Source organism: Paroedura picta, chromosome 17, assembly GCF_049243985.1.
Source record: "Paroedura picta isolate Pp20150507F chromosome 17, Ppicta_v3.0, whole genome shotgun sequence".
NCBI lineage: Eukaryota > Metazoa > Chordata > Lepidosauria > Squamata > Gekkonidae > Paroedura > Paroedura picta.
The window spans coordinates 6207432-6232346 of record NC_135385.1 but is presented as its reverse complement, the minus strand read 5'-3'; the positions used below and the strand labels follow the sequence as shown (position 1 = coordinate 6232346).

Here is a 24915-nt window from a genome sequence, read left to right as displayed (position 1 = left end):
CCGGCATCCAAACGCGCCCCCCCCCCCCCATTGCACTGGGGGGTTGTTCCTTTGGTGCACTCGTCCTGAAGCCTTGAAATGCTTCTTCATCATAAGGACGTCTCCCGTCCCTCTTAGCCTTTTTCTCTATTGTTCGGTACTTTTCCTGCTGTGGTGCTGCCTTGTGGGAGGTGGGCAATGGTGGTGGTCTTGAAGTGGCTGCCCTTATTATTATTTATTATTATTTTTTAATTTATATCCCGCCTCCCCCCGGATTCCACAGACAACCCACAGGCTTACATGTGGCTGCCCTGGACTGAGGTTTCAGTCTCTCTCCTGTGCAAGTCCTTCCATCCTGCTCACAATTCCGCTTTTTGACATCACTTTTGTTTGAGCCTGGCTCCTCCTTGGGCTTCTTTTTCCACAATTGTAGTGGTGGGGCCTTGCCTCAGACAGGGACCCAGCAGGCTGCTGCAGTGGGGCAACAGGGACCCAGCAGGCTGCTGCAGTGGGGCAACTTCCTCAGCTCGCAGCAAGCCAAGCCCTCACCTGGGATAGCACTGCAGGGGGCCTGTTGCAGGGTGGATTCCAAGAAAGGCCAGGCACCCTGTATGCACGATTCTTGTGGGCGTGTTCATCTGTATTGCCGGTGGCTGAGATAGTGCCAGTCAGGTTCCTGAGCTGCCACTCAACATTTACAAATGGCTTCCCTCTCCTGTTGGTGCTGTGGAGGAAAGGTAGCTTGGCCTGACCAGAGCAAGGGGCCTCTTCCTTCCGTTCCTGTCCATCGGCCTGTGTTCTTCTTAGGGTAGTCTGTTCAGCCTGCTTGGGCATGGAAGACGCCCCACAAGCAAGTCACATTGAAGCCAGGATTGAAAAATATCCAGATGGTGAAAGCAGGCGGTGTTTGGTTGCCACCTGGCACGAAGAGCTGGCTGCTTGTTCATGCTGCCTGCCCCCTCCCCCCGAAGGAAGGCAGGAGGGATGCAAGCAGTTCCGGGTGGGAGGCAAAGGACGCCAGACTGGCCACTTTCTCTAGTAGTTCTAAGGGAGGCAGTGGTGCCTACAGGGGCTGGTTGCCATAGTGACGGTACGATTTGAAGGGCCATCATTTGGTCCTCGTCTCAGCCAATCAGCTTGAGGAGCCGAAGCTGCAGCACAAAGTCAAGATTGCCATCTCCCCGCCCGTGCGGCTCCTGCCACAAAAGGGGGAGCAGCTCCCGGAGTCTAGGAAAGTGCTCTGGATGGCATCTGTCATGGCGGACGGTGAAAACCCTGGCCAGAGGGCAGTGTGGTGCAGGCGGCAGGTAAGACAATAGAAGGCGTTGCATCCGCTTTTGCCGTGGCTTCCTCCGGCGCCCAGTCCTGGCCTGTTGCCAGACTCTGCCCCATTCTGGTCCCCAAAAGCACCACGGAAGCACAGACAAAGGAAATGTAGAGCTGTCCTCCCCAACTTGTCTTTGTAGGCTTTTCAGGTCCCATTCAAGGCCCCCAGCTGGGCTCCTCCATGCCCTCTTTCGCCTGCCCGGAGGCCCCACCCCCTGCAGAGCCACCATTTGGCTCAAGATCACTTGAGATTAGAAAATGCGTTTGTCAGGGGAATGGGGAGGGAATGCTGCATCCATGCTTCCCACCGGCTCCACGTCTGATTGTGTCCACAGGCCTCTTGGAGATCAAAGCCGTGGGAGTGAGCCGGAGTTGCAAGCATGCAGCTGCTGGTGGTGTGTGTGTGTGTGGGGGGGGTACCAGAATTGTAAAACTGCCCAGTCAAAGCTCTCTCCAGCTGCCCTGTGGGTTGGCCTGTCCCCTGTGATGCTGTGCCATGAGCAGAAAGGCCAGCTCTTCAATGGCTACTGCAGGACTGCTGCCTCTGGAGAGGGGCAGAGACTAACTTCTCTGGGCTGATGGGAGAAGGGAACATTGCTGAACTCTGCTGTGACTGTCCTGGGTCAGCCTCTTTCCGAGGAAGGCTTTCTCCACTGTGAGAGTTACTGTATTTGGTTCTCACTCAGAGTTCTCCTCTGCCACCCAGCTGGTTCTGAGTGGGGCGAGGGGGCCACAGGAGCCATGGGCTGTCCCACTGGGAAGGACGATTCCCACAAATGCTCCCGGAGGATGCTGAAGAATGAGCCAGCCAGACTCGCCCTCCCATCTCCTGGGCTGCAGATGGATAGCCTCTAGAGTCCCAGGCATGTCGGTTTCAAAGGCCCCAGGAGGGCAAGTGGTGCATTATGAGGTCAACTCTGTGAAGAAAATCTTTTAATCCACTGCGGCTAATCCAGTCTGCCTTTGTTGGCCGTGACATATTCAGTCCAAACAAAAGGTGCTGCCTGCCATCCAATGGCACGCTTTGTGTAGTTCCATCTTGCTCATGTGGGGCTGTCACAGCCACATCACAAGTCCAAAGGAGACCTTTTCCTCCGCCGGACTCCGAGTCTGGCTGCTGTGTGGTCACCCAGAACAGCCTGGGCAAAAAGCAGCCGAAGAAAGCACCTCCTTCCAGGTGGAATTCCTCCATCCGCTGGGCTTGGCACTCAAGCAAGATGGTGCCAGGATGGCCCTTGCCTCCCCAGTGCCAAGAGCAACAGCTGAGGGGGCTTCCTGTTCTGTTCTAGGACTCACACCCCTCTGACCCATGACAACACACTGAGAGCCAAGAGGCTGGTGGGACCACACTGAGGGACCAGGGGAGACCCACACATTCCTCACCACACGGCACTCTTCCTGGGGCTCTGGATCGCAGGATTGGAGTTCTCATCTCTTCCTCAGTGTCGATGCTTCCTTAGTCGCGCTGAGGCTGGGCTCTGCCAGAACTGTCCTTGGTTTGGCCAAAAAGGGATGCAGAATCTTGAAATGTGACTTCCAACAGGGTTGGTTCTGTCATTCTGCATAGCCAGGTGGTCCTGTAACAAGCAAGATGGCATGTATTTGCCCTCACCTTTCGCACTGGATTCGGCGTGTTTTGGACAATACTTTCAAGGCCACAGGATTTCCATAGTCGTAGAGGATAATTTGAAAGCCTAGTTAGTGCTGAAAACATAGTCAATAGCTGTGATTTGATTTCTGTTTTTAAAAGCTGCTGAGAACTGCCTTTGCCCATGTGAGCTGAATCATTACTGATAGTTGTGTCTATTGTCTTGGGCAGAAGAATCCTCGGACACCCTTTCCAGGGCCCACTGGGCACTTCCTGCTGCAGATTTCTGCATTTCAGGGGAACGCTCCCCTGGCTTTCCAGATACATCTGTTGGTGAACATGTGATGCTCTCAGTTGAGGCTGATGGTCCTTCTGATCCACCCCGGGCCATCCCTCTGCTGACATACCTCTCTGCATCTCTCTGATGGGCTTGGACTGTGCAGAGCTCTGATTCAAAAACTCCCCTCCCCTTCTGAGGTATGGGGGGGGAGTGCCTTTGAGCTCGCTGTGCCAGCGCCCTCCTGTGCTCCACTGGAGCAGCTTCTTTGGTAACGTTCCAGTCAATTTTGGAGGTTCTCTTCTTGGATTCTCTGGAGCACATCAGCATCAGGAGAATAGCCAGGGGACTGTCTTCTGCGTGGGGATCTTGTCTGGAGATTGCAGAACCTCCCCCACCCAAGGCAGAGCCGTCAAGTATTAGGGCTCATGCTGCATCTGCCAGCCCTCCTCTGGGTCTTCTCTGGGGGCTGTCATCCTTAGGACCCTGGCAGGAGCTGTCCTCAGTCCTGACTCACATCACTAGCTTAGCCACTTTGTGGCTGGCAGTCAGCAACTATATCAGCCCCATGGGACTGGTGCGCACCACAACACTTGGGTGCCTCTGGGATCATTCCCATCCTGGGCAGGCCACACCAGCTCCTGTCTCAGGCACAGCAGGCTGCCTCTGGCATTCCTCGGTACCCAATCCTCATCTCTTGGCAAAAGGCACAAAACCACCCCATTCTCCTCCCGCCTATATCTGTTTCCATAGTGAAAGCTAATGTGGTATAGTGGTTAAAGTATCAGACCTGAATCTGGGAGACCCCAGTTCAAGCCCTCATGCTGCTCAGGAAGCTTGCGTGGTGACTGGACCAGGCATGCTCACTCTGCCTATCCTACCTCACAGGGTTGTGGGGAAGAAGCAAGGAGAATGATGCAGGCTACTTTGGGTCCCTGTTGGGGAGAAAGGTGGGGTATAAATGAGGTGAAGAATGACAGTAGCCTGACTAGCCCTTCTGGAAATCCTGCCAGGGCTGCTCCTTCTCCGCATCTTGCTGTGGAGTTGCCAGGGACAGCACTGGAGGAAGATCCATTTTGATCTGCCAGACCTCAGCATCCTCCCCCCGGTTTTACCCATGGCCATGCCACCAAGAGAGCCTCTTGTGGCGCAGAGTGGTAAGGCAGCTGCCTGAAAGCTTTGCCCATGAGGTTGGGAGTTCGATCCCAGCAGCCGGCTCAAGGTTCACTCAGCCTTCCATCCTTCCGAGGTCGGTAAAATTAGTACCCAGCTTGCTGGGGGGTAAACGGTAATGACTGGGGAAGGCACTGGCAAACCACCCCGTATTGAGTCTGCCATGAAAACGCTGGAGGGCGTCACCCCAAGGGTCAGACATGACTCGGTGCTTGCACAGGGGATACCTTTACCTTTACCTTTATGCCACCAAGGCAAGAGGTTGCAACCAAAGGGCTCCAGCAAATGTTCAGACAACCCAATCCCCACTCTCCAGGTGGGCTTTCCTGTGAGGGATGCATCTGCTTCTCCCCCTCGCCCAGAGGACAGCTGCACGGGGACTGAACAAACACCCAAGAAAATAACCCGGTGGTGGGGACTGGATACTCTGAGCCCCTCCCTCAGCCTCCAGCCTTGTGAAACTCACCAAAGATGCCAGCCTGAAACTGGCTTCAGCTGTGCCTACCCTGAGTGCATTGCAAGCCAGTCTTGGAGAAAGACAAATTCTTTACTCACCTGCCTTCAGATATCGCCCTTGGGTAAGAACCTGGGAGTTTTCACACTCTGCCCCTACAGCTGAAAAAGACAGGAACTGTGATAGAAGGCGCAGCAGAGCTAGCCTGCCCACTGCCCTCTCCTTCAAGCACTTGAAATTACCTGGCCTGGAGGACCAGTCAAGCCCTCTGCTGCCTTCGGAAGAAGGCCTCTCCACCTTTTAGCCAGCTGCCTGCCAAGGCCCAGGAGACTGCAGGGATGAGGCACGCTACAGGGCACCTGCAATGGCTGGCCATTGGGCCTGAGGCTGTGCTCATTCTAGCACAGCAAGGTGAGGCCCTGGGAATAGGCTGCTTTCCCACTACGCAAGTGTTTCCCAGCCTAAAGTGGGTTGCTGCACCTGTGAAGGTTTGGGACTTGTGAACCACCCTCCTCCTAAGGTGAGAACCACTGCACCATGCTACCTCTCCCCAGTATAGGATACCCAAGCAGGGGTGGGGGCTCTATGACAGCGGGGGCCCTAGATCTGCCGACCAGACATGGTCAGGTCTCTGCTTGGGACAGTGTGACATTTTCCCAGGGCTTAAGATGTACAGCAGACATTTCGTAGTAATAATGGGTGCTGTTTAGGCCACAGTAGAGGAAAGAGTACTAATCCTTCTTCCTCTCCACTGCAGCTGGGATTTCAAGCTAGGCAGGAGGGATGGAGCTTGCCCAGGTTGCAGGATGGACGTGCAGCGCGGGGGGGGGGGGTGGCCTCTCCCAAAAACTGGGGAATTTTAGGCTGCTGTGAAAGCTCCATTAGATGAGCCGCACCCCCCACGGGGACTAAAGGTCCTTGCCCGGGGCAGCGTTGGGATGTGCCCTGCGGGCGGGGATTCAGAATATGGCCCCTAGCCTGTGTGTGTGTCTTGGGGAGGGGAGGGGGGGTCCGGCCGGGGAAGGCTCGGCGCCTGAGGGCTGGCGAAAGGGGTGAGCCCACAGCTGGGCCCCGTGCTGAGCGCTGCCCAAAGGGGGTCCCGGGGGCGGGGCCAGGGGGAGCGGGCCCTCTCCCACCAGGCCCCGCGGCCGCGCGTCTCCATAGCGACGGGCGGGCCTGGGCCTGAGCCTGGGCCTGGGCCTGGCGCGTCGTGGCGGCTGCGCTTGCTCGGGCGGCCTGGCGCTGGCGCGGGGGCGCTGCTGAGCCGCCTCCGACCGTCACTCGCGGCGGAAGGGGAAAGGCGGGCGGCCGGACGGACGGACGGGAAAGCGGGCGGGCGAGCCGAGCCGAGCCAGGCCGGAGGGAGCGGCGCCTGGGCGGGTCATGGGGGGCCGCCGCCCTCCCCCCTGCGCGGCCACCTCCGCCTCCGCCTCTTCCTCCTCGTCGCCTTCGCCGGGGCCGCGGCGGGCGGCGGGCCGGTGAGTGCGGGGAGGTCGGGGCGCCGGACGGGCCTCCTTCCCCGCCGGGCGGGCTCGCCTGGAGCGGACCCAGGGAAGAAGAGGCAGGCGGGGACGGGACGGGGCTCCTCTGGACGGGGCGCTGCGGGACCCGCCCTCCCTCCTTCCCTCCGTGGTCCGGGGCGGCCTCGCGGGGCCTGGGCTGTGGGGCGCTCCGTGGGAAAGGCGGCCTGAAGGCGGCGAGCCCCCTCCCCCACCCACCCACCCTGTCGCGGCCTATGAAGCTGGGGGCCGCTTCGGAGGGGCGCCTAGGCCGAGGCCCGCCCCGTTTTGCGAAGAGAAGCTTGATGGGGGAGGGGGCAGATTTGGCAGCCTCATAGTTAATCCCCTGAGGCTCGCCTTCGCCGTCTTTCAGAGGGTGGCCTGCCTCACAGGGTGGTTGTGAGAGTAAAATGACCACAGGAGCAACCCTTTAGGCAGGCCTGGGATCTGGGGGGGGGGGTTGGGCAGGTGGATAGAGGAGTCCAGGAGCTGTGGGGGAAATTCAGGAGGTCCCGTTTCTCAAGGGAGAGCTGCATCCACGCCCTGCAGGCCACTTGTCTGAGCTGGGCTGGTTTGCCAGGTGTCTAACATCCCTTTTCTGCTGTTGCAGCCAGGCCCCTGTGTTCCTGTTGGGCCCCTGAGCCTCGGGCCGTTCTGTTGCGCCGCCGGTTCCAGCTGCTGCTGCCGCGATGAATGCTCCAGGTCCGGGCTTTCCTCTGGATCTCGGAGGGAGCTTCACGGAGGATGCGCCGAGGCCCCCGGTGCCCGGTGAGGAGGGGGAGTTGATTTCCACGGACTTGCGCTCAGTCAGCCATGGTTTTTACTCTGGGAAATGTGACGTGCTCAAGGTGGAGACTTCCACCGCCACCCCAAGGCGGCCGGACCTGGACCTGGGCTACGAGCCCGAAGGGAGCGCTTCCCCCACGCCTCCCTACTTGCGATGGGCGGAATCCCTGCACTCCCTGTTGGACGACCAGGATGGGATCAATCTGTTCAGGACCTTCCTGAAGCAGGAGGGCTGTGCGGACCTGTTGGACTTCTGGTTTGCTTGCAGCGGCTTCCGGAAGCTGGAGCCTTCGGACACCAATGAGGAAAAGAGGCTGAAACTCGCCAAGGCCATTTACAAAAAGTACATTCTGGACAATAACGGGATCGTGTCCCGGCAGATAAAGCCAGCGACCAAAAGCTTCATCCGAGATTGTGTCATGAAGCTGCTCATTGATCCTGCCATGTTTGACCAGGCCCAGACGGAGATCCAGTCCATGATAGAGGAGAACACGTACCCACTGTTCCTTAAGTCGGATATTTATTTGGAGTATACAAGGACCGGGGGGGAGAGCCCTAAAGTGTACAGTGATCAGAGCTCAGGGTCTGGGACAGGAAAATGCCTCTCGGGCTACTTGCCTACCCTCAATGAGGACGAGGAGTGGAAGTGCGACCAAGAGGCTAAGGAGGAACCCGAGCATGATTTGGTCCCCTCCAGCAGGCTCACTCAGAAGCTGCTCCTGGAGACAGCCCCTCAGCGCGCCACGCCCTCCAGACGATACAGCGAGGGAAGAGAATTCAGGTGGGTGTCCTGGGTCCAAAGGAGGTCACCTTTGTGTTCAGCCGTAGTCCTTTCCCACCTGGCAGAGGTGCCAGAAAAAGGCAATGGGGAGCAAGCCAGGTGGCTTCTGGCTGCAGTTTTGGTGTGCCGTGGCAGAGGCTGAGGGGACGTTGTGGCAGGGCTGCCCGAAACTGCAGAGAAAGGGGTGAGTCAAACCATCACTGTGGCCATGCCAGCACAAGCGGCAGGGCTCGTTTGAAAGGCTTCAAGTGGGAGATGCCTTGGACCCAAACTGCAGCCCAACCAAACTGCTCAGGGGGATTTCTCAGTGGGGAACTCTCCACAGTTAGACACTGTTTGTCATACTTGCATTGGAAAAGTTCCGTACTTAAGCCTCATCCCATTTCAAGGAGGTTGTAACCAACACACAAAGAAGCTCAGGATACCCTCCTAAGGATACAGGGACACCACATACCACACCCTTTAACAAACCCCCTGCCCACATCCTCAGTCCAAATCTGATGAGCATCCCGGCCCTCTGGTATTGCTTGTGGTTCTCTGAGAGCTGGCACCCCGTCATGCCCCCCCCCCCCGGCTGCTGCCTCGACACCTTGAAGCCCTTGAGGTTTTCTGCAGTGCTGCAGCAGACAGCAGGGATTTATCCTGCCCCAGGCACCTTTCCCAGCTGGCTGTGGATGGTCTGAGGACTGTTCCCCTCTGGGTTCTGAGACAGGGAAACCTGGAGGGAAGGGCAGGGAGTCTCTGACTGGCTTAATGGGGAGGCTGGGAAGCATAGTCCCAGGGGCCCTAGGTCTTTCTTTCAGAGTTAGCAAAGCCACCTGGGGCCACAAACTAAGGTGAGGTATTACTGTCTTTATAAAACAAATACATTTAGAAAGCTGTTGCAGGTGTCTGGAAGAACTGCGCCATTTGGCTGCTGGCTAAGCATAAGTTTGGGAGCCCCAAGATTCAGGCAATAGGACCTTAAGTGTTAGTTCTTAAGTTTGGCAAGAACATGCCTTTTAACAGGGATCATAACGGCAGGCCAGTGGCACTAAACAGAGTTTCATAATGCTATAAGGACTATTGGTTTCGCAGCAGGGCCACATGCAGAGAGGGGTGCTCACAAGCTGTGAACTTTTGAGAAACGATTGTTGCAAGCATCTTAGCGAGTGCAGATTTCACAAGAGATCGTGGGACAGAACGATAACTTTGTGGTTAGTATCCCCCCTCATCTCCAAGAGTGAGTTCTATATGCAGTCACAGTTGCTCACATTGTCTGTGTCAAATGCTGGAAGAAAGATTCATTCATCCCTAAGCTAAAAAGGATAGCTGGAGAGAGGTGTTTTGTATGACTAAGTGGACACCTTATTTTAAAAGTAATGTCTGTATCTGGAGGCAAATGATGAATCAGCTGGAAAACTGAAGAAAGTTTGAATGTACCGATGTTCTATTTTTTTTTTCTCCTCTGTAATCTTACAGGTAATTTTATGAGCCCTCCCGAAAAGAAAGAGAAAGAGGGAGGAGTTTGTAAACTAGAGAGACAGATTTAGGCTGCTGATAGGAAATGGTGATAGGAATGCCGGAAAATGGGGAGGTTTAGTCTATAGATTATAATTTCCTTCATAGTTATACTCGTTGTGGTCGGAAGCTCATAGTGTGTTTTTAGCAACCTTTTTTGGTCCCTGTGGTTGAATGTTTTCTGACTTCAGAAAGAACTGTGATGCCAGCCTCAGGGTTAATGCGAGGAACACCCACGTTGCTGGTCCCCTGCGTGCTTCACCCTGACTGTTTGTTTCCTCTTTATCATTCATCTTTTAATGGATCAGAAAAATTGCATTGTCGTAGACAAGCCATGAGAAAGTCAGGTTTGCTAAGTAGGAATGCTGGCCACAAACGGTTGCTTTGTCTAAAGAGTGTCTCCTGCGGAAATCACAGGGCTGTGGAGTTACTGGACGCTCCCCCCCCCCCACCTCCACTTCCCCGGCCCCTGCTGGAAAAGCAGTGAAGGCCGTGAGGATGCGTCTCTTCCAGGACTGGAAGTCGTGGGTAGCAGCCAAGGTTCACCTTTCCTGGTCATTCCTGTTCTCTCTCTCCATGCATGACTGGACTGTGCCAGCTGGATCCAGCAACTCCACATCACTTTTTAAGTCAGGGTGATCAAGGCAGCATCCGTGGTTAACTCCTCTGCCTTATCCTCCCAACAGCCCTGCAAGGCTGGTTAGTCACGGACGGTGACTGGCCCTGGACCTCCAGTGGGGATTTGAATCAGGGTTCTTCTTAGTCCAGCATTCTCTCTGCTGCACCACACAGTCCCTCGCACTGGTCAGGCTGGGCTCCCAGGATGCTTGGATATCCGGCTGGGGCTCCTTCCCCTTTGTGGGAGTGGCAGACCCTGTTCTTGAGCCACCGCAGCTTGGGTCTTCCGTTGGGATGCCAGCCATGCTCCGGTTTGCCTGTGAGAGGTAGTGGTGGATGGGGACCCATATGCCTTGGATTCAGTCCTTGCTAAGCCAGAGAGTTCCAGCCAGAAAATGCCATGGTGCCTTATCACCACAGCCTCATGCCTGGGGTTGTTTTCTGCAGAAGCTCCGCAGTCCTTGTGTAGGTCCTCATCCGTCCTTTTGCAGCCACAGCTGGTGGGAAGTGAGTAGCGTCAAGTGTAAATCTGAAGGAGGCTGTGGCCGAGTGGCCAAACATCTGCTTGGCATGCAGAAGGCCCGGGTCAGATCTCATGGGGCAGGTGCTGGAAAGGACCTTCCTGTGCTCGAGGCCTTGGAGAGCCCACTGCTGGTCTGAGTCAGTCTGGCCAGAGACTGCCCCCCACGGCCATTCCACAGGCCCCCTCTGTCCTGATGGCTTTGCTCCCAGCTGCAGCTGCCCCTTCTCTTTTGCAGGCATGGGCCTTGGAGAGAGCCCGTGAATCCTTACTATGTCAACACAGGCTACGCCATGGCCCCAGCCACCAGCGCCAATGACAGCGAGCAGCACAGCATGTCCAGCGATGCAGACACCATGTCACTGACGGACAGCAGCGTGTGAGTACCTGAGGAGTCCAAGCATGACGGTGGGCGCTGATTCAGGGAACCCCCTGGGACCCTATCTGTGTTGGGCCTTGCCTCTTGGCCCCATTGAGGATTCCTGTTGCTTCCTCTTGGTAGAGATGGGATTCCGCCATACCGCCTCCGGAAGCAGCATCGCAGAGAGATGCAGGAAAGTGCCAAAGCAAATGGACGTGTGCCACTACCTCACATTCCTGTAAGTAGCCAGCACCCCCTTCTGGGCAGGGCAGTTACTGAGCTGGGGAACACAAACTTTGCAAGTTCCCTGAGGCTGGAAACATAGCTAGTTTTGTTTATGGGTGGGTGATGGTGTGGGAATCAGTTTGACAGTCCCTCCCGCCCCAGATCGTTGCTGGTTTCATGGATACGTCCGGCACATGTGTCTTTTCCGCAGCGATAGGAGGGGTGCAGAGATTCTTGTGCTGCGGGTGTAGGGAGGGGATGTCTCAGCAGGCTGCTTCTCCCTGGGTGGCAAAGGCGCTTTTCCTAGGGCTGGTCTGGAGCTTCCTGTATGCCATAGCCCTAGACTCCTGAGACACAGGTTCCTATGCCGCTCTCAAGGTGTAGATCTTCAAGTCCTTTATTGATGAGCAGCTTTCCTTGAATTGCTGCTTTGCTTAAGCATTTTAAAGAGAATGTCCTTGGATTAATGGGGAGAGCAGCGCAGGTCCTCCTGGGAGGTTTGGGAGGAGCCCATTGGCTCTTGGCTGCTCCCCACTCCCCCTCTAAGGCAGGGCTCAAAGATATTCTGCAGCCTCACAGGTGCCTTAATCCTGGGAGAAGAGGGGAAAGAGTTTGCTAACCTGGGTGAATGCCTACGTCCTCTTTCCCCCTGCAGCGCACCTACCGAATGCCAAAGGATATCCATGTTGAGCCGCAGAAGTTTGCTGCAGAACTCATCAACAGGCTGGAGGAGGTCCTGAGGGACCGAGAAGCAGAGGCCAAGCTGGAGGAGCGCCTCAAGCGGGTCCGAGCGGTGAGTGGCACCTCGCCCCTCTTTCGGGGCAGTGGTATCCTGGAGGCTGGGGCATCCCTTGGAGCCACCGTGGAACAGAAGCCTTTTGCTTCCTGGCTGCCCAGGGGCTCAGTGTCTGTGTGGGGGGGGGGGCGGAATCGTAGCAGGGACCCAAGGAACAGGAAGCAGCTTCTCTCCCACCCTCGCCCCCTCCATTTAAAGGAGGAAAGGAGGCGGCTGCCATTTGAAGGCAGAGCTCCTCTGAGCCGGGGGGCACGGCAGGCGTTTCGGCTGCAGAAAGAAAGCAGGCAACCTTGCAGAGGGGAGCAGCGAGTATTCGCTGAGTGGAGGGAAATTCGGGCTCGGCGGCAGTTTCTCCGCAGGGCTGTGAGCGGCGTCTTGTCGGAAGCACTGGAGCACTTTGTTCGTGGGAGCTGGTGGAGGGGGAAAGGGCGTCCACTCCGTGGGCCCCAGCAGTCCATCTGACCCGCCCGTGTCCTCTGACAGGAGGAAGAAGGCGATGATGCCAGCATGCCCTCAGGCCCCTCCCTCCTGAGCCACAAGTTGCCCTCCGCGCAGCTCTTGCCCCACTTTGCCCCCCGCTACGCCGAGATGCAGCTGAGGGACGCTCACGAGGAGAACCCAGAGAGCATCCTGGACGAGCACGTCCAGCGTGTCCTGAAGACGCCCGGCTGCCAGTCGCCGGGTCCCGGTCGGCACTCCCCCAAGCCCCGTTCCCCTGAGGGGGGCCTGCCTGGGAAGCTGCTGCACGGCTTGGCAGGGACCCTCCCACTGGGGCACAGCAAGCATGCCGCCAAGGCCGGGCTGAAGCTGGACACGACCAACCTTCACCACCACAAGCACGTTTACCATCACGGCCTCCACCACCACGGACCACTCAAGCCCAAAGAGCCACTGGAGGCGGACGCCGGCCAGCGGGGCCAGGGCAGCTTTGCCTGGAGCCTGGACACTCACAGCTATGCAACGAAAGGGCGGGCCTATGGCGAAGGCATCGGCTTGGGCCCGGCCCCGCTGGACCCCTTGGGCCACAGGTGAGCCTGTTGCGAGCGTGTCTGGAGGACCAGGGATTTCTCTCCCCTGACAACGTCAGCCAGAGGGGAGAGGCTCTCGTGGCAGGGCCCTGCCATGTGGGCAGCTGGGAGGGGAGCTCTGTGTACATTAGTGCCTCAGAGTCAGGTCTTGTGGTGTCCGGGGAAGAGAGTGCACTGGGAGCTCATGGGAGGAGCAGGCTGACAGAAGTTTATTCAGTGAGCCTCCTGGGGAGAGGGAGTGTCCGGTTGGGCTCATGGGGGGGCTCAGCGTCCCTCTCGCCCTGGCCCCTCAGGGTCTGTTCTCTTTGGGGTCTTAGGAAAAGGATGGGGGGTGGGCCGTAGTGCTGCTGCCACAGGCAGGCCAGGAGCCAGAGAATCCTTGCAGGGCTAGGGTTGGTGCCTGGTCCACGCCTTGTCCAGGGAAGCCTCGGTGAGCCCAGGAGGAAGGGGACCCCTCCCCCCCCCCCCAGCCTGGCTGTCTCAGACATTCCTCTTGGGCGTGGCTGATGCCTTTGCCTGCTGCTTCCAGTGGGAAAGCCAGTCTGCTCTCCAAAAGAAACCCCAAGAAGTTGGATGTGGGGAAGGGTGAGGGGGCCAACCATGACGTGCCTGCCTCTCCGGAGGACATGGAGAAAAACCAGAAGATCATGCAGTGGATCATCGAAGGCGAGAAGGAGATCAGCCGACACAAGAAGACCACTCACGGGTGAGGAGGGGGTTTCTCCCCAGAAGAGGGCCTAGTTAGTCTTGCCCCCATCCCCCCCCCCGCAGGGGGGAAGATCTTCAGCTCTCAGGTGGCACTCCCAGGGGGGCTGTGCCTTTGAGATGCACTTGTGGTTTCCCCTGCAGGTCTTCAGGAGCCAAGAAGCCCCTGCTGCATGAGGTGCCCCGCCCCCTCTCGGTCGAGCGTCCCCTGGCCGTGCACCCATGGGTCAGCACCCAGCTTCGGAACACTGTGCAGCCCTCACACCCCTTCATCCAGGACCCAACCATGCCCCCCAACCCGGCCCCCAACCCGCTCACCCAGCTGGAGGAAGCCCGCCGGCGGCTGGAGGAGGAGGAGAAACGGGCCGGGAAGGCGGCCACCAAACAGCGGTAAAGACCCCACGGGGCTGGGCGAGCGGGAAGGGAGGGGAGGGGAGGGGAGAGGAGAGGAGGGCACGGGTGGCCCCTCCTGGCACAGGCCGCTTGCTGGGCCCCCTGTGGCCATGAAGAGCATTCTGCTCAGGAGGGGAACGGAGGCATGTTGATCAGGACCCCTCTCCCTTTTCCTCTCCTCTCCCCACCTGAGCCTTGTGGGAAGGGCTGGTGCCCTTCTGGCTGGGGTTTTTTGTCTCTGGGCCCAGGGCTGGAGCAGGGGCTCTCTGCTTAGTCAGGGCCTCCCCGGTGAGTTTCTCAGAGGTGGATCAGCGGCATGTGTTATGTGCGCTGCAGGGGGCTGCAGTGCCCCACTGGCTGCTTGTTCCTAGCGTTGGATCCCTTGAGATGAGGCAGCAAGGAATTGTTGGGGGCCCAGTATCCCACAATCCATTGGCCCCTGCGTTTGGCGTGAGAGCTGCGTGGTGAGACTTTTGGCAGATGGATCTCCCTCCCCTTCCCCCGGAAAAGTCTTTTTCTTCCAGGTGGCTGTGGCCAGTCTTTGCTCTGCACTTCCCTGGGTGGGAGCTTGGTTTTGGAGTGGCAGGACAGCTGGTCAGCTCTGGTGTAGTGGTTAAGAGGAGTAGCTTCTAATGTGTTGAGCTTGATTTGATTCCCCACTCCTTCACAGGGTGTCTATTGTGGGGAGAGGAAGGGGAAGGTGACTGTAAGCAGCTGTGTGATGCCCTCGGGCTGTGAAAGGTGGGGTATGAAATCAATTCTTCTTGTGGGGAGAAGAAGGGAAGGTGAATGTAAGCTGCTTTTTGCTCCTTCAGGCAGTGAAAGGCGGAGCATAAGAACCAACTCTTTTTCTTCTGGCAGGAATCTGTTGTGCTCCTGTGGCCTGGCAGGCAGAATGGGGGCCTCTCCAGTGGGGCGGGGGGGAAGCCAGACTGCTACCCCGGTCACCGAGGAGATGACTATCAGCCCCAACAGGGTCCCTGATCAGTAGAAGGCAGCTTTGTGGGGGTGGGTGCATGTGTGCGCGTCTGGGCATGTCTGTGAATTTTGGGGAAGATGGCTGTGGTGCGCCTTGATGGCTCCTTTTGTGGGCAAAGGAGGGTCGTGGCCTCTTATTGGGGAGCTCCTTCTGATTTGTCCTGTGGTGGGCATCGGGCAGGATGGTGCTTCAGGAAATGGGCCCTGCTGTCCGTCAGGGCCAGCCCCAACCCTCTCGCCTCCTCCATCCTCCCTGCCCAGGCCTGCTGTGGGCAGAAGCACTGGCTTTCCCTGGCCTTGTGATGTGAGGCGCCTCTTCCTTTTGTATAGGAGCAGAGGCATCCAAAGGATTGGCCGTGTGCGTCCAGGGTTGTGTTTGGAGAGTCTGGCTGGTCTCCTCTGCGGAGAGAGGCTGAAGGCACCAGCCAGGCTCAGCTGGAGGTGGGGGGAGGGGGAGGATCCCTTGGAGATTCCTTATCTCTTCCCAAGCATGGCTCTCTCCCTTGGAGTCTTTGGGGTCACGGCAGCCCTGGGGGGGAGGTGCCCAACGGGCTCAGGATCTCCTGCCTTGCCAGCATGCAGTCATGGCCCAGCCCGTCTAACGTCTAAGATTGTTCTTCAGGTATGTGCAAGAGGTTATCCAGCGTGGGCGCTCCTCTGTCAGGCCGGCTTGTGTGCCCGTGCGGAATGTGGTACCCGCCGTCTCCAACATGGACCTCTCTGAGTCTGAGTACGTGCCACCACTCTACCCGTGCCTCCCCCCCCCCCCCCCCCGTAGCCGTAGCTTCCCACCCTCCTCTTGTTGGCTTGGGGCCTTCAGGGTCCACTCATTAGCTTGGTCTCTTGGAAGTGGCAATCAGGAAGGGGCTGGCGAGCGCCTGCAGCCTGGGCATTCTCTTCCAGGGCTGCCCAGCAGGAGGACGTTTGTTCCCTGGGTGTCCTGGAGCCTGGTGTGGCCTGGCTGCAGAGCTTGGGGCCACCCCCCAGCACCCGTCTCTGCCAAGGCCCTGTGCATTTCTGACGCTGGAGGACAAGTGTGATGCTTGAGAGGTGGAATGCATGGTGGGGAGTACTGCTGGTGGTCCACAGTGGGGGGGGGGGGGCTGTGTTTGCTTCAGCTCTGTGAGAGAATACCTGGGGCAGGAGGGAGCAGGTGGGCCACAGCACTGTGGCTTCTGTTAAGTATAGGGCAGGCAGCTGGGGAGGCCTTGTGCTAGCCAGGTTCTCTACATGGCACTCCCTGCCCTGCCAGCTGGCATCTCCAGTCCTCTTTCTGTGCCTCTCTGAGGATTTGGGACAGGCCATGCTCCTCCTCAGGGAGGGAGGTGTCTCCCGTGGAGAGCCAAGAGGTGGAGACCTCTTCCTTCTTGGCCTCTCCTGTTCCCAGCCAAAGGTCTCAAGTGGTTGCAGATGCAGAAGGGCTCGGCGGTTCTAGAGCCAGAGGCTGGGGTAGCACTGGGGGGGCTCCCCTCTAAGCTCCACGAGTGCTTCTGAGCAGATCCCTGCCGTCTGCGGTCCCTTGCCTCCTGCTTGTGTCTCCAGAAGGGACTGCACCACGCTCCGCGCCCAGGGCTGCCTCTGGGAAGAGGGCCGAGGAAAGAGGAGCCGAAGCCAGCCCTAGGGCACTGGGGGGAGCGCCCACCCCCATCCCATGCCGCATCCCGTGTTTTGAAGTCTTCAGTGGTTGGCCTGCGGGTGACGAAGGAAAAGGAGGCGCTGGGAAGGCCGGTCCTGCCATGTGTCTGGCAGGCAGTTCCCTGGCTGGCTGGCTGGCTGGCTGGCTGGCTGGCTGGCTGGCTGGCTGGCTGGCTGGCTGGCTGGCTGGCTGGCTGGCTGGCTGGCTGGCTGGCTGGCTGGCTGGCTGGCTGGCCGGCTAGCACTCCCTCCCTCCCTCCCTCCGCCTGCTGCTGCCGCCTGAGGTCTGCACCCTGTGCTTGCCTCCTAGGATGAAGCCGCAGAAGAGGCCGGTCAGTGGCTCCTCGCATCCCTCTGAGAACATCGTGGTGGCTTACTACTTCTGTGGGGAGCCCATCCCCTACCGCACCCTGGTCAAGGGCCGGGTGGTCACCCTCGGACAGTTCAAGGAGCTGCTCACCAAGAAAGGGAATTACCGGTAAGGACAGCGGCTGGCAGAGGGGCCTGTGGGGGAGCAGCGGTGTCTTGCTGTCCCTTCTCCTCCCTCACTGCAGGGCCTGCCAAGTTTCAAGGGTGGGAGGAGATGTCAGTGAAGGTTTCGGCAGTCCTTGGGATCCTTGTCCCCCGGGGTGACTGCCGTGCTGCCATGACTCTGACTTGGCCAGTGGCTCTTCCAGAGCCATTGTAGCCCCTGGTTCCGGTCAAGAGGAGTCTGGCGAGGCAGTACGGGGGGCGAGGGTTTGGCGAGGCTACCCCAGGGCAGGCACTGACCCCCTCCCCAAGGCCTGACATTTTGGGGCCAGAATCCTTCTCCTACTTGGACAGGGGTAGGGGAGTACCTTTGGGTAACCCTCCTTGGGGTTTCGGGGAGGGGATGTTTGGTTCTTCCTTCTCCTGGCGGGTGGAGAGGTGCCTCCAGATGACATTCCTGACGTTCCTCAGCAGAACAGGCTTCGGTGGGAGGTTCTCCTCCTTTGAGGAGATTTGTAAGCCGAGGCTAGGTAGCTGATTCTGTGAACTTAGGCAAAGGGTGAGTGGGTGAACAGGAAGGGGTGGGTCAGTGCTTGGTTCTTGGGGGGGGGGGGATCTTTACGCATGAGGCCACGACAGGAGGAATGCCTCCTTGTGCTCTCCTCTGCTTTGAGGCTTCGGGGGGGGGGGGTGCACAGGCATGGGGCATCTGCCTGCTTGTTTTCCAACCTCAGTGCAGCAGTCAGGACTGGCTTCGCCTCCAAAAGCAGGCTGAACTTCTTTTGAGGCTGCTGAGACCTGCAGGGACTTGAGTGCTTGGAGTCCCTCAGAGCTCCTGTGGTTTCCAGCAGCCTTGGGTGCCCCCGCGCAGCGTGCCACTCCCAAAGGGACAGCATGGCACCCTCACAGGGTCTGCTCGGGTGCAGCTCTCCCCTCGCCCATGACTCTGCTCTGTGCTTCTCCGGCCCTGTCTGCCAGGTATTACTTCAAGAAGGTGAGCGATGAGTTTGACTGCGGCGTGGTGTTTGAGGAGGTGCGCGAGGAAGAGGCCGTCTTGCCCATCTTTGAAGAGAAGATCATTGGGAAGGTGGAGAAGATCGACTAGCTCAAGGGAAGGGGGGGGGAAGCTGGGTGCGGGGTCAGGGCAGGGCCACCCCCTTGCCAGCACTTGGTCCTCTTCCTCCTCCTCTCCCAGCCCCACTCAGCGCCATGTAGCATCTTTCTCCAGCTGCTTATAGGGAGCGTCACCGAACAGCTTGTAATAAAAGGAAGCTCTGGGAGGGGAAGGGGCTCTTCTGCCCAGTGGCCCCTTGACCTCCGGCCAGCTTTCTTAGAGGGAGGAGGGGTGGCCCTGGAGCAGTCAGGCAGCTGGGAGGAGGCAGTGCAGGGGGCTTTCCTTTTAGGGCTGCTCCCCGTGGCCCGGAAGGAGGGCTACTGGCTTCCCCCCTGGCCCTGGCTGAGAGCCTCCCCCAACCTGGCAGGCTTGCTGGCTAGCTGAGCAGTCAGCCAGCCTGGGGCATGCCTGCGTCTGGGACGGGGCTGGGTCCACCTGCTAGCCTGTCATCCTGCTGGTGCTCGCAACCTGAAGGAGGTTCTGGGCAGGAAGCACTTCACCCTTTGGCGGGACCTTGTCCCCTCCTTTTCCAAGAAGGTCTCTCCCCCTCCTGCCCCCCACCCCTGCTGGTCTTCCTGACTACGGATGCCACCTGTCTCCAGAGTGTGGCCTGCCCCTCCCCTCCCCACGTCACCGAGTGCCTTGGATTCCGGTCTCCTCCTCCTCCTCCGAGGCAGGAAGAGCACCATGGCTGGGCCAGGCTGCTGGGCCGGGGGATCTGCTCGCGTTCCCTGTCGGATGGACTTCCAGCGCGATCTCCCCCCAGCAGTCGTGGGTTTCTCATTTCCCCTTTATTTTTCTGGAAGGGTTTGATTGTAAATATGTACATTTTTTTAAACCAAGTGTCAGTGGCCAGTGGTTGGGCTGAGGGCTGATGCTGCCGGGACTTTTCCCCCACCTGCTGACTTGTACAGTGTCTTTTGAAAGGTACTTGGATTGTGATGGAATAAACTCTGCTCTGTTCAAATGGCTGCCGGGTGTGTCTCCCTCCATTTGCCGGTGCTCAGCCAGCCTGGAAGCCACCCCCCCTCCCCCGTCCTGCCATGGGGAGAGAGAAGAGCTGGACTGGGGGCAGGACAGACCAGCTCTCGGCCCCGCAGCCCCAGGCATCTATTGGCTGAGGAAAGGCATGTGTTGTATCTCCCCCATGCGCAGGGAAGTTCACCAAATGCTTCTGCTCCAATCAGAAGGCAGCGTTGCCTATGGAGGCCCAGCCAGGACAGACAGACAGCCTGGTCTCCTCAGATCCGGGGGCTCACAAGGAGAACTTGGGTTGTGACACAAAGGAGCAGGCAGTGGCCCACCACTGCCAGCTGAGACTGGACGGCACTCTCCAAGTGGCTTCCAGTCACCTTTCCTCCCTCTCCCCACAATAGATATCCTGTGAGGGAAGAGAGGCTGAGAGAGCCCAAGGTCACCCGGGTGGCTGCAGGTGAGGGAGCAGGGAACCAAACCCGCCTTGCCAGGTTAGAAGCTGCCACTTGGATAGAGAGAAGGCCCGCTTTTCCTCCCCAGGAGCAGAGCTAGCCACCCCCCACCCCCCTCAGAATCAGAACCCAGCCTGGTTCCGCAGCCCCTTGGGGCTTGGCATTGTTTGAATTCCGCCAGGGCAACTGGCCAGCACACAGTGGGGCCAGCAGCAGCAGCATGGGCCTAAGTGGTGAGGGGGGCTGGGGGGGGGAAGCCTGCCTGCCTGGGGTGGGGGGGAGGCAACTCCTGACCCCACCCTGTCCTCAGTGGGAGGTCTGCACCACCAGTTTTCCCCTCATGCTGCTTCAAGGGGTGCCAGGGGGGGGGAGGTCATTTTGCCCCAGTGGTGGCCCAGCCACCTCACCTGACTCTTGGCCCAGATTCCAGCAGAACCCTTTGGAGGGGGTGGGGGGCACCCTGGGGGGTCAGCGGCCTCACCTGAACAGCATGTTATGTCCATTGTTCTCAATCAGAAAGCAAAAGCACTCCTCTTGAGAGCCAGGTAAGGACCACCCTGGGCAGGTGAGGGGTGTGGGGTACACTTGACACTACCCTCCCTGTGCAGCACCAGGTACTCCGACAGGGCTCAGTGGGGTCTGTTCCCTGCAGGATGAGGCCACCCCTCTGCACGCAGTGGCCAGGAAGGGCCAGTATGCTACAGCCTGCCGTATTCTCTCCCGGGGGACAGAGGCCATCGACGGACAGGTGCAGTGCCCCAAGAGGCATGTCCGCAGGGCTTCCTCCAGGCCAAATGTCTGTGTGCTCTGGGGCATGGTGGTCTCTGTCGTCCCCCCCCTGGAGCCTGGGGGTGGTCCCAGCAGAGCAAGGGGTGTTTTTCCCTGCAGCTCTTTCCCCGTGTCCCCCTCCCTCCCTCCCTCCCCAGCTGGTTCTCTTGGGGCAGACGACTTGGCCTCTCTCTGCCCTGCAGGACACCAAGGGCAGAAGCCCCCTTTTCTGGGCCACCAAATACCGGCAGGAGGGCCTGGTAGAGCTGCTGCTGTCCCACGGGGCCGACCCCACAGTCCAGGACAAGGTGAGGGAGGGGCCATCCTAGTTCTCCAGCCAGGTCCTCCAAGCACTCCCCCCCCCCGGTCCGCCTTCACCAGCTGTGTCTCGGCCAAGCCCCTGTGGCTGAGGAGGGGAGGGCTGACCCCTTCAGCTGCCTCCTCAGGGGCCCTCCTGCCAGCTCTTCCCCCTCCCCACCCGCTTGTCCACCAGGCAGGGGACCTCTGCCTTCACTGGGCGGCTTTTGTGGGGTGCGCCCCCATTGTCCGGATGCTGCTGGAGGCTGGCTCCGACCCAAATGTGCCCAACGCCCAGGGAGACTCGCCTCTGCACGTGGCGGCTCGCGAGAGACACTACGAATGCCTTCTGTGAGTGCAACCCCCCCCCCCCCACATGCAGTCTTGCCAGGCAGGCCTAGAGGGGCTTTTCCTTTCCCTGAAGGAAGAGCTACCGTTGTTGCCCCGCCTCTTCCTGTAGCCCCTTCCTTCTTGCTTCGGGTGCTCTTTTTGGTGGTTGTGGGGGTTTTGGCCGAGGGCTTCCCTTCCTTTGTGGAGCGACTGAGGCCAGGAGGGATCGTGGCCAGCAGTCAGGCAACCGTTTTGGCTGAGTTACCAGGCACGGGAAAAATAGATAAAATAAACGACTCCCCCAGCCTCCCACCAGGAGTGGGTCAAACTCCTCCTGGCTGGAGAAGAGGGTCTCCCTTGTGGCAGCTGCCAGAGAGGGAACCCCAGGATGGGGGGGGGAGGGGGACGGACTTAGGGGGGCACCAGGCGATATTCCTCCCACAGCTGAGTCCAGGTCTGGCTGTGGGCGAGTGACCCCCCCCCCCGTGCCAGGCGTGCCCCGTGGGTGCCCAGAGCCCCATTCCTGTTCCAGCCTGCCTCTGCGTCTCACAGGCTGCTGCTTGCCTGCGGGGCCGATGTCTGCCTGAAGAACAAGGTGGGCCAGACGCCCCTGCTGTGCACCAGGCCGGGCTCCCCCGCCAGGAGCGCCTTGCAGGCCGCCTTGGCTCTTCCCTGCAGTCCGGTGGAGAGAGTCCTCAGCAGGTGAGGGGCCTGCTGTGGGGCAGCCAGGCTGATCCTCCAGGGGCCTGGGGGGGGACCACAGCCCTGCCCCAACGGCTCTCTCCCTCCCCCTCGCCAGGGACATTTCGCGGGGCTTTGAGCCAGTGCCCATTCCCTGCCTGAATGGGGTGGACGGTGAGTCGTGTCCCAGTGATTTCCTCTACGTCACTCAAAACATCCTGTCGGAGTCAGTGGCTGTCCAAGTAGCAGCAGCCACTACCTTGGGCAGAAGCCAGGTGAGAGCAGGGCTGGCCCAGCCACCAGGTGCATTTGGGAGTCTGCCTCCTTGGGGGCCAGAAGTGGAGGAGGGGCGCCTTTGCCCTCTGCCCCTTGTCCTCCAGCTCGGCCCCAGCAGGCAGATCGTGCCTCCTTCCCTCCGTCTTCCCCTTTTCTCCCGTGCTTGCTGAGGGCCGAGTGGCCACATCCCTTCTGCCCAGGACGCAAGCAGCGGCTGCCTCTGCCCAGCCCTCCTGGCCTGGCGCACGGGCCAGATGCCTGCTGCCGTACGTAGCCCAGCTGAGGGAACAAGCGGCAAGAGTCCCACAGGGTGTCCCCTCAACGATGGGCGCGCAACACCGGAGCTCTCCCGACACTGCCGGCCAGGGAACGCAGCCTCCTGGTTTCTGAAGGGCTGGGAGTGGCCTTGCGGCAGGCTCCTCTCGAACCCACCCATCCCGCCTGATGGGTGACAGGGGTGTGTGTGGGGGGGGGGTCGCACTGTGGAGCAGCGGCCTGGTGTGGGCCCTGCCTGCCCCAGAGAGAGGATGTGGTGCAGCTGAGTGGGAGGCTTTGGCTGTCATAGGTCTGGATATATCTTGCTCAGTTGGCCACCACCCTGTCATCAGACAGCTGTGCCCCTTGGGGACCCTCACAATTCCAGCAAAGGGCTGGACGTCAGCGGGCCAGTGGCAGGCATCCTCACAGGACCTGAGGCCCCCTCCCTTTGCAAAGGGGAGGCTGCGAGGCCCCCCCCCCTCCGGCCAGCCAGGCCTTGACCACCTGCTGCCTTTGCTTGCAGGGCTGCTCATGCCCCGGAGGCTGTCCCCCAGCTGGCTGCCCGTGTGTCTCGCGTGGCAAGCGCCCCTGGTACACAACGGTAAGCACTGCGGGCTGGGTGTGGCCCTTTGCTGGCAGATGGGCCTCTTATCTTCTCCCTTGTGCCTTCCAGGATGGCCGACTCGTGCAAGGCGCTGGCGGCTCTTCCACGGAGATGGGTCTCGCCTTCGAATGCAGCATGCTCTGCGCGTGTGGCAGCTCCTGCCCCAACCGGGTGGTGCAGAGGGGCACCAGGTAAGACGGAAGGGAGGTGACCCTGCTGGCTGTTGCCCCCTCACCTGGAATCCAAAGCAAGTGCCTGCTGTGCGCTCCAAAGAAGGACCGCGTTGTCTCCCTCCCTCCCTTGGTTGTGTCAGCCTATAGCGGACATGAGGGCAGCCGGCCAAGGCCAGGCCTTCCCTGGGGTCTGCCTGTCTGGGCATCTGGCTTGCAGAGACCTTCCCTCTCAGCTCTGGGACACAACTCCAGAATTTGGAGGAGGACCTTAATGCCCCCCCCCTCCTTCACAGCTGGTCCAGAGGGTGTGGCTCCTGCCAGGAAGAGGGTGTTCCTTGCGAAGGAGTAGAGGCCCCTGTGGCACCTGTGCACACCTGGCTCAGAAGGAACCTGACTGGCCAGATCCGGCCAGTCTGACCCTCTGCCTGGCCTGCCTCTCAGGCCCAGATGCGGGGGTGGGATGGGGGGTGCCTGTTCACCCTCTTCCCCTTGTCCCACCAGCACTGTTTTGGCAGGGTCCAGCTGCAGCTCTTCCGGGTGCCAGCCAAGGGCTGGGGAGTGCGCACGGTTCAGGACGTGCCCCAGGGAGCCTTCCTGTGCCAGTGAGTCCTGGGGATTACGAGTCCTCTTGTGGGGGGGCCCCTCTAGCCCTCTGAGGCTGAGATGCCAGAAACCCCCTCTCCCTCTCCGCAAGGTACTTTGGGGAGCTGATTTCCAGCACAGAGGCCGGGCGGAGGCTGGAGGACACCTACTTCTTCGTGGTGGACCCCCTGGTGAGATTGGGATGGTTGTGCCTGGGCCTGAAGGGGGGGAGCTCCTGCACAGGGGCTAGAGGGGGCCAGGCTCAGCCCCACGGGTGGCCGCGGTGCCTTTTGCAGGACGGCCACGAATGCTGCCTGGACGGCCGCTTCTATGGCAACGTCGGCCGCTTCCTCAACCACTCGTGCCAACCCAACCTGGTGGCCGTGCAGGTGGTGCTGGGCCCGGGGGTCCCCAGCATCGCCTTCTTCAGCACCCGGCCCATCCACGCGGGAGAGGAGCTCGGGTGAGTGGTCTTGCAGGCCAACACTGGCTTGCTGGTGTGTGTGTGTGTGGGGGAGATGGGAAACCAAGTGGGAAGCAGGAGGTTCCCAGGAGTCGGCGGCATTCCCTTCTGCCCATCTGGCTAAGCCTTCCCGTGCCATGGGGGGGGGGGGGGATGGCAGGCTAAACTCCTGTAATCCAGCCTTGTGAAGCCAGATGGACCACCCCCCCCCCCTTAGCAGCTGCGAGCAGCCTCTTTTCTCCCAGGCAGGCAGGCAGGCAGGCAGGCGGCTTGAGGGGGGCTGTTCCCAACAGGCCTTCCTACCCCGGAGGGTGCCTGGGGGGGCTGGCCATTCAGCGCTGCTCCAGCCGTGCGCTTTCCGCTGGCAGGTTCGACTACGGCGAGCGCTTCTGGGCGGTGAAAGGCGAGGGCTGCCGGTGCTTGTGCGGCGCGCCCAGCTGCCGATACCAGGCGCCGCGGCGAGCGGGCCCTTGTCCCGCGGCGGCGGCTGCCGGAGACCTGGCGTCGGGGCGCAACGGAGGCGCGGCCCGCCACCCGCTCCGAGGCTTCGCCCTGAAGTCCAAGCGCAGGACCCCCCTCAAAGTCGTCACGCGTTCCCAGCGCGCCCGGGAGGAGCCGCTACCTGGGCCGGACCCTTGAGCGGGGGAGGGACGGGACGGCGGCGCTTCGTGCAATGCAGTAAAGACGTGTGTTTCCAGGCCCGCTGTGCGTCCTGCTGTGCCGTTTGTCCGCTCAGGGAGGCCCCAAGGCCTTGGCTCCGCTTGGCGGGGGGCCGAGGCCAGGAGCCGCCGCGCCGCGCCTCGCCGCTTCTGCGCCACGAGAGCGCTGCTGCCCGCCCAGCGGCAGGCG

At 60.0% G+C, this 24915-nt stretch overlaps 2 protein-coding genes across 9 annotated transcripts; both read left to right on the top strand.

The window, feature by feature from the left end:
- The first annotated feature begins 1264 nt into the window (after nucleotides 1-1264).
- On the top strand, nucleotides 1265-19177 carry AXIN1 (axin 1). 5 transcript variants are annotated; one of them, XM_077316252.1, is made up of 11 exons: nucleotides 1265-1286; nucleotides 6907-7863; nucleotides 10740-10880; nucleotides 11004-11100; nucleotides 11743-11880; nucleotides 12367-12911; nucleotides 13441-13617; nucleotides 13761-14006; nucleotides 15610-15717; nucleotides 16933-17100; nucleotides 18072-19177. In XM_077316252.1, the coding sequence occupies exons 2-11, from the start codon at nucleotides 6986-6988 to the stop codon at nucleotides 18196-18198; spliced, it is 2625 nt and encodes an 874-aa protein (XP_077172367.1). In that variant the 5' UTR covers nucleotides 1265-1286; nucleotides 6907-6985; the 3' UTR covers nucleotides 18199-19177. The 5 variants fall into 5 exon arrangements, with proteins under 5 accessions (XP_077172367.1, XP_077172370.1, XP_077172368.1 ...); XM_077316253.1 differs by lacking the exon at nucleotides 1265-1286 and adding an exon at nucleotides 5946-6275 and having other exon boundaries at nucleotides 6911-7863; XM_077316251.1 differs by lacking the exon at nucleotides 1265-1286 and adding an exon at nucleotides 5948-6275.
- LOC143827065 (histone-lysine N-methyltransferase EHMT2-like) lies at nucleotides 19082-24765 on the top strand. Of its 4 annotated transcripts, XM_077316267.1 has the most exons (14): nucleotides 19086-19334; nucleotides 19584-19639; nucleotides 20151-20179; nucleotides 20287-20382; nucleotides 20606-20710; nucleotides 20896-21050; nucleotides 21582-21731; nucleotides 21829-21985; nucleotides 22768-22845; nucleotides 22918-23039; nucleotides 23537-23623; nucleotides 23716-23794; nucleotides 23900-24066; nucleotides 24435-24765. In XM_077316267.1, exons 1-14 carry the CDS (start codon nucleotides 19174-19176, stop codon nucleotides 24703-24705), a joined length of 1713 nt encoding a protein of 570 aa, XP_077172382.1. In that variant the 5' UTR covers nucleotides 19086-19173; the 3' UTR covers nucleotides 24706-24765. The 4 variants fall into 4 exon arrangements, with proteins under 4 accessions (XP_077172381.1, XP_077172382.1, XP_077172385.1 ...); XM_077316266.1 differs by lacking the exon at nucleotides 19584-19639 and having other exon boundaries at nucleotides 19082-19334; XM_077316269.1 differs by lacking the exons at nucleotides 19086-19334; nucleotides 19584-19639 and adding an exon at nucleotides 19709-19867.
- The last annotated feature ends 150 nt before the right edge of the window (nucleotides 24766-24915 follow it).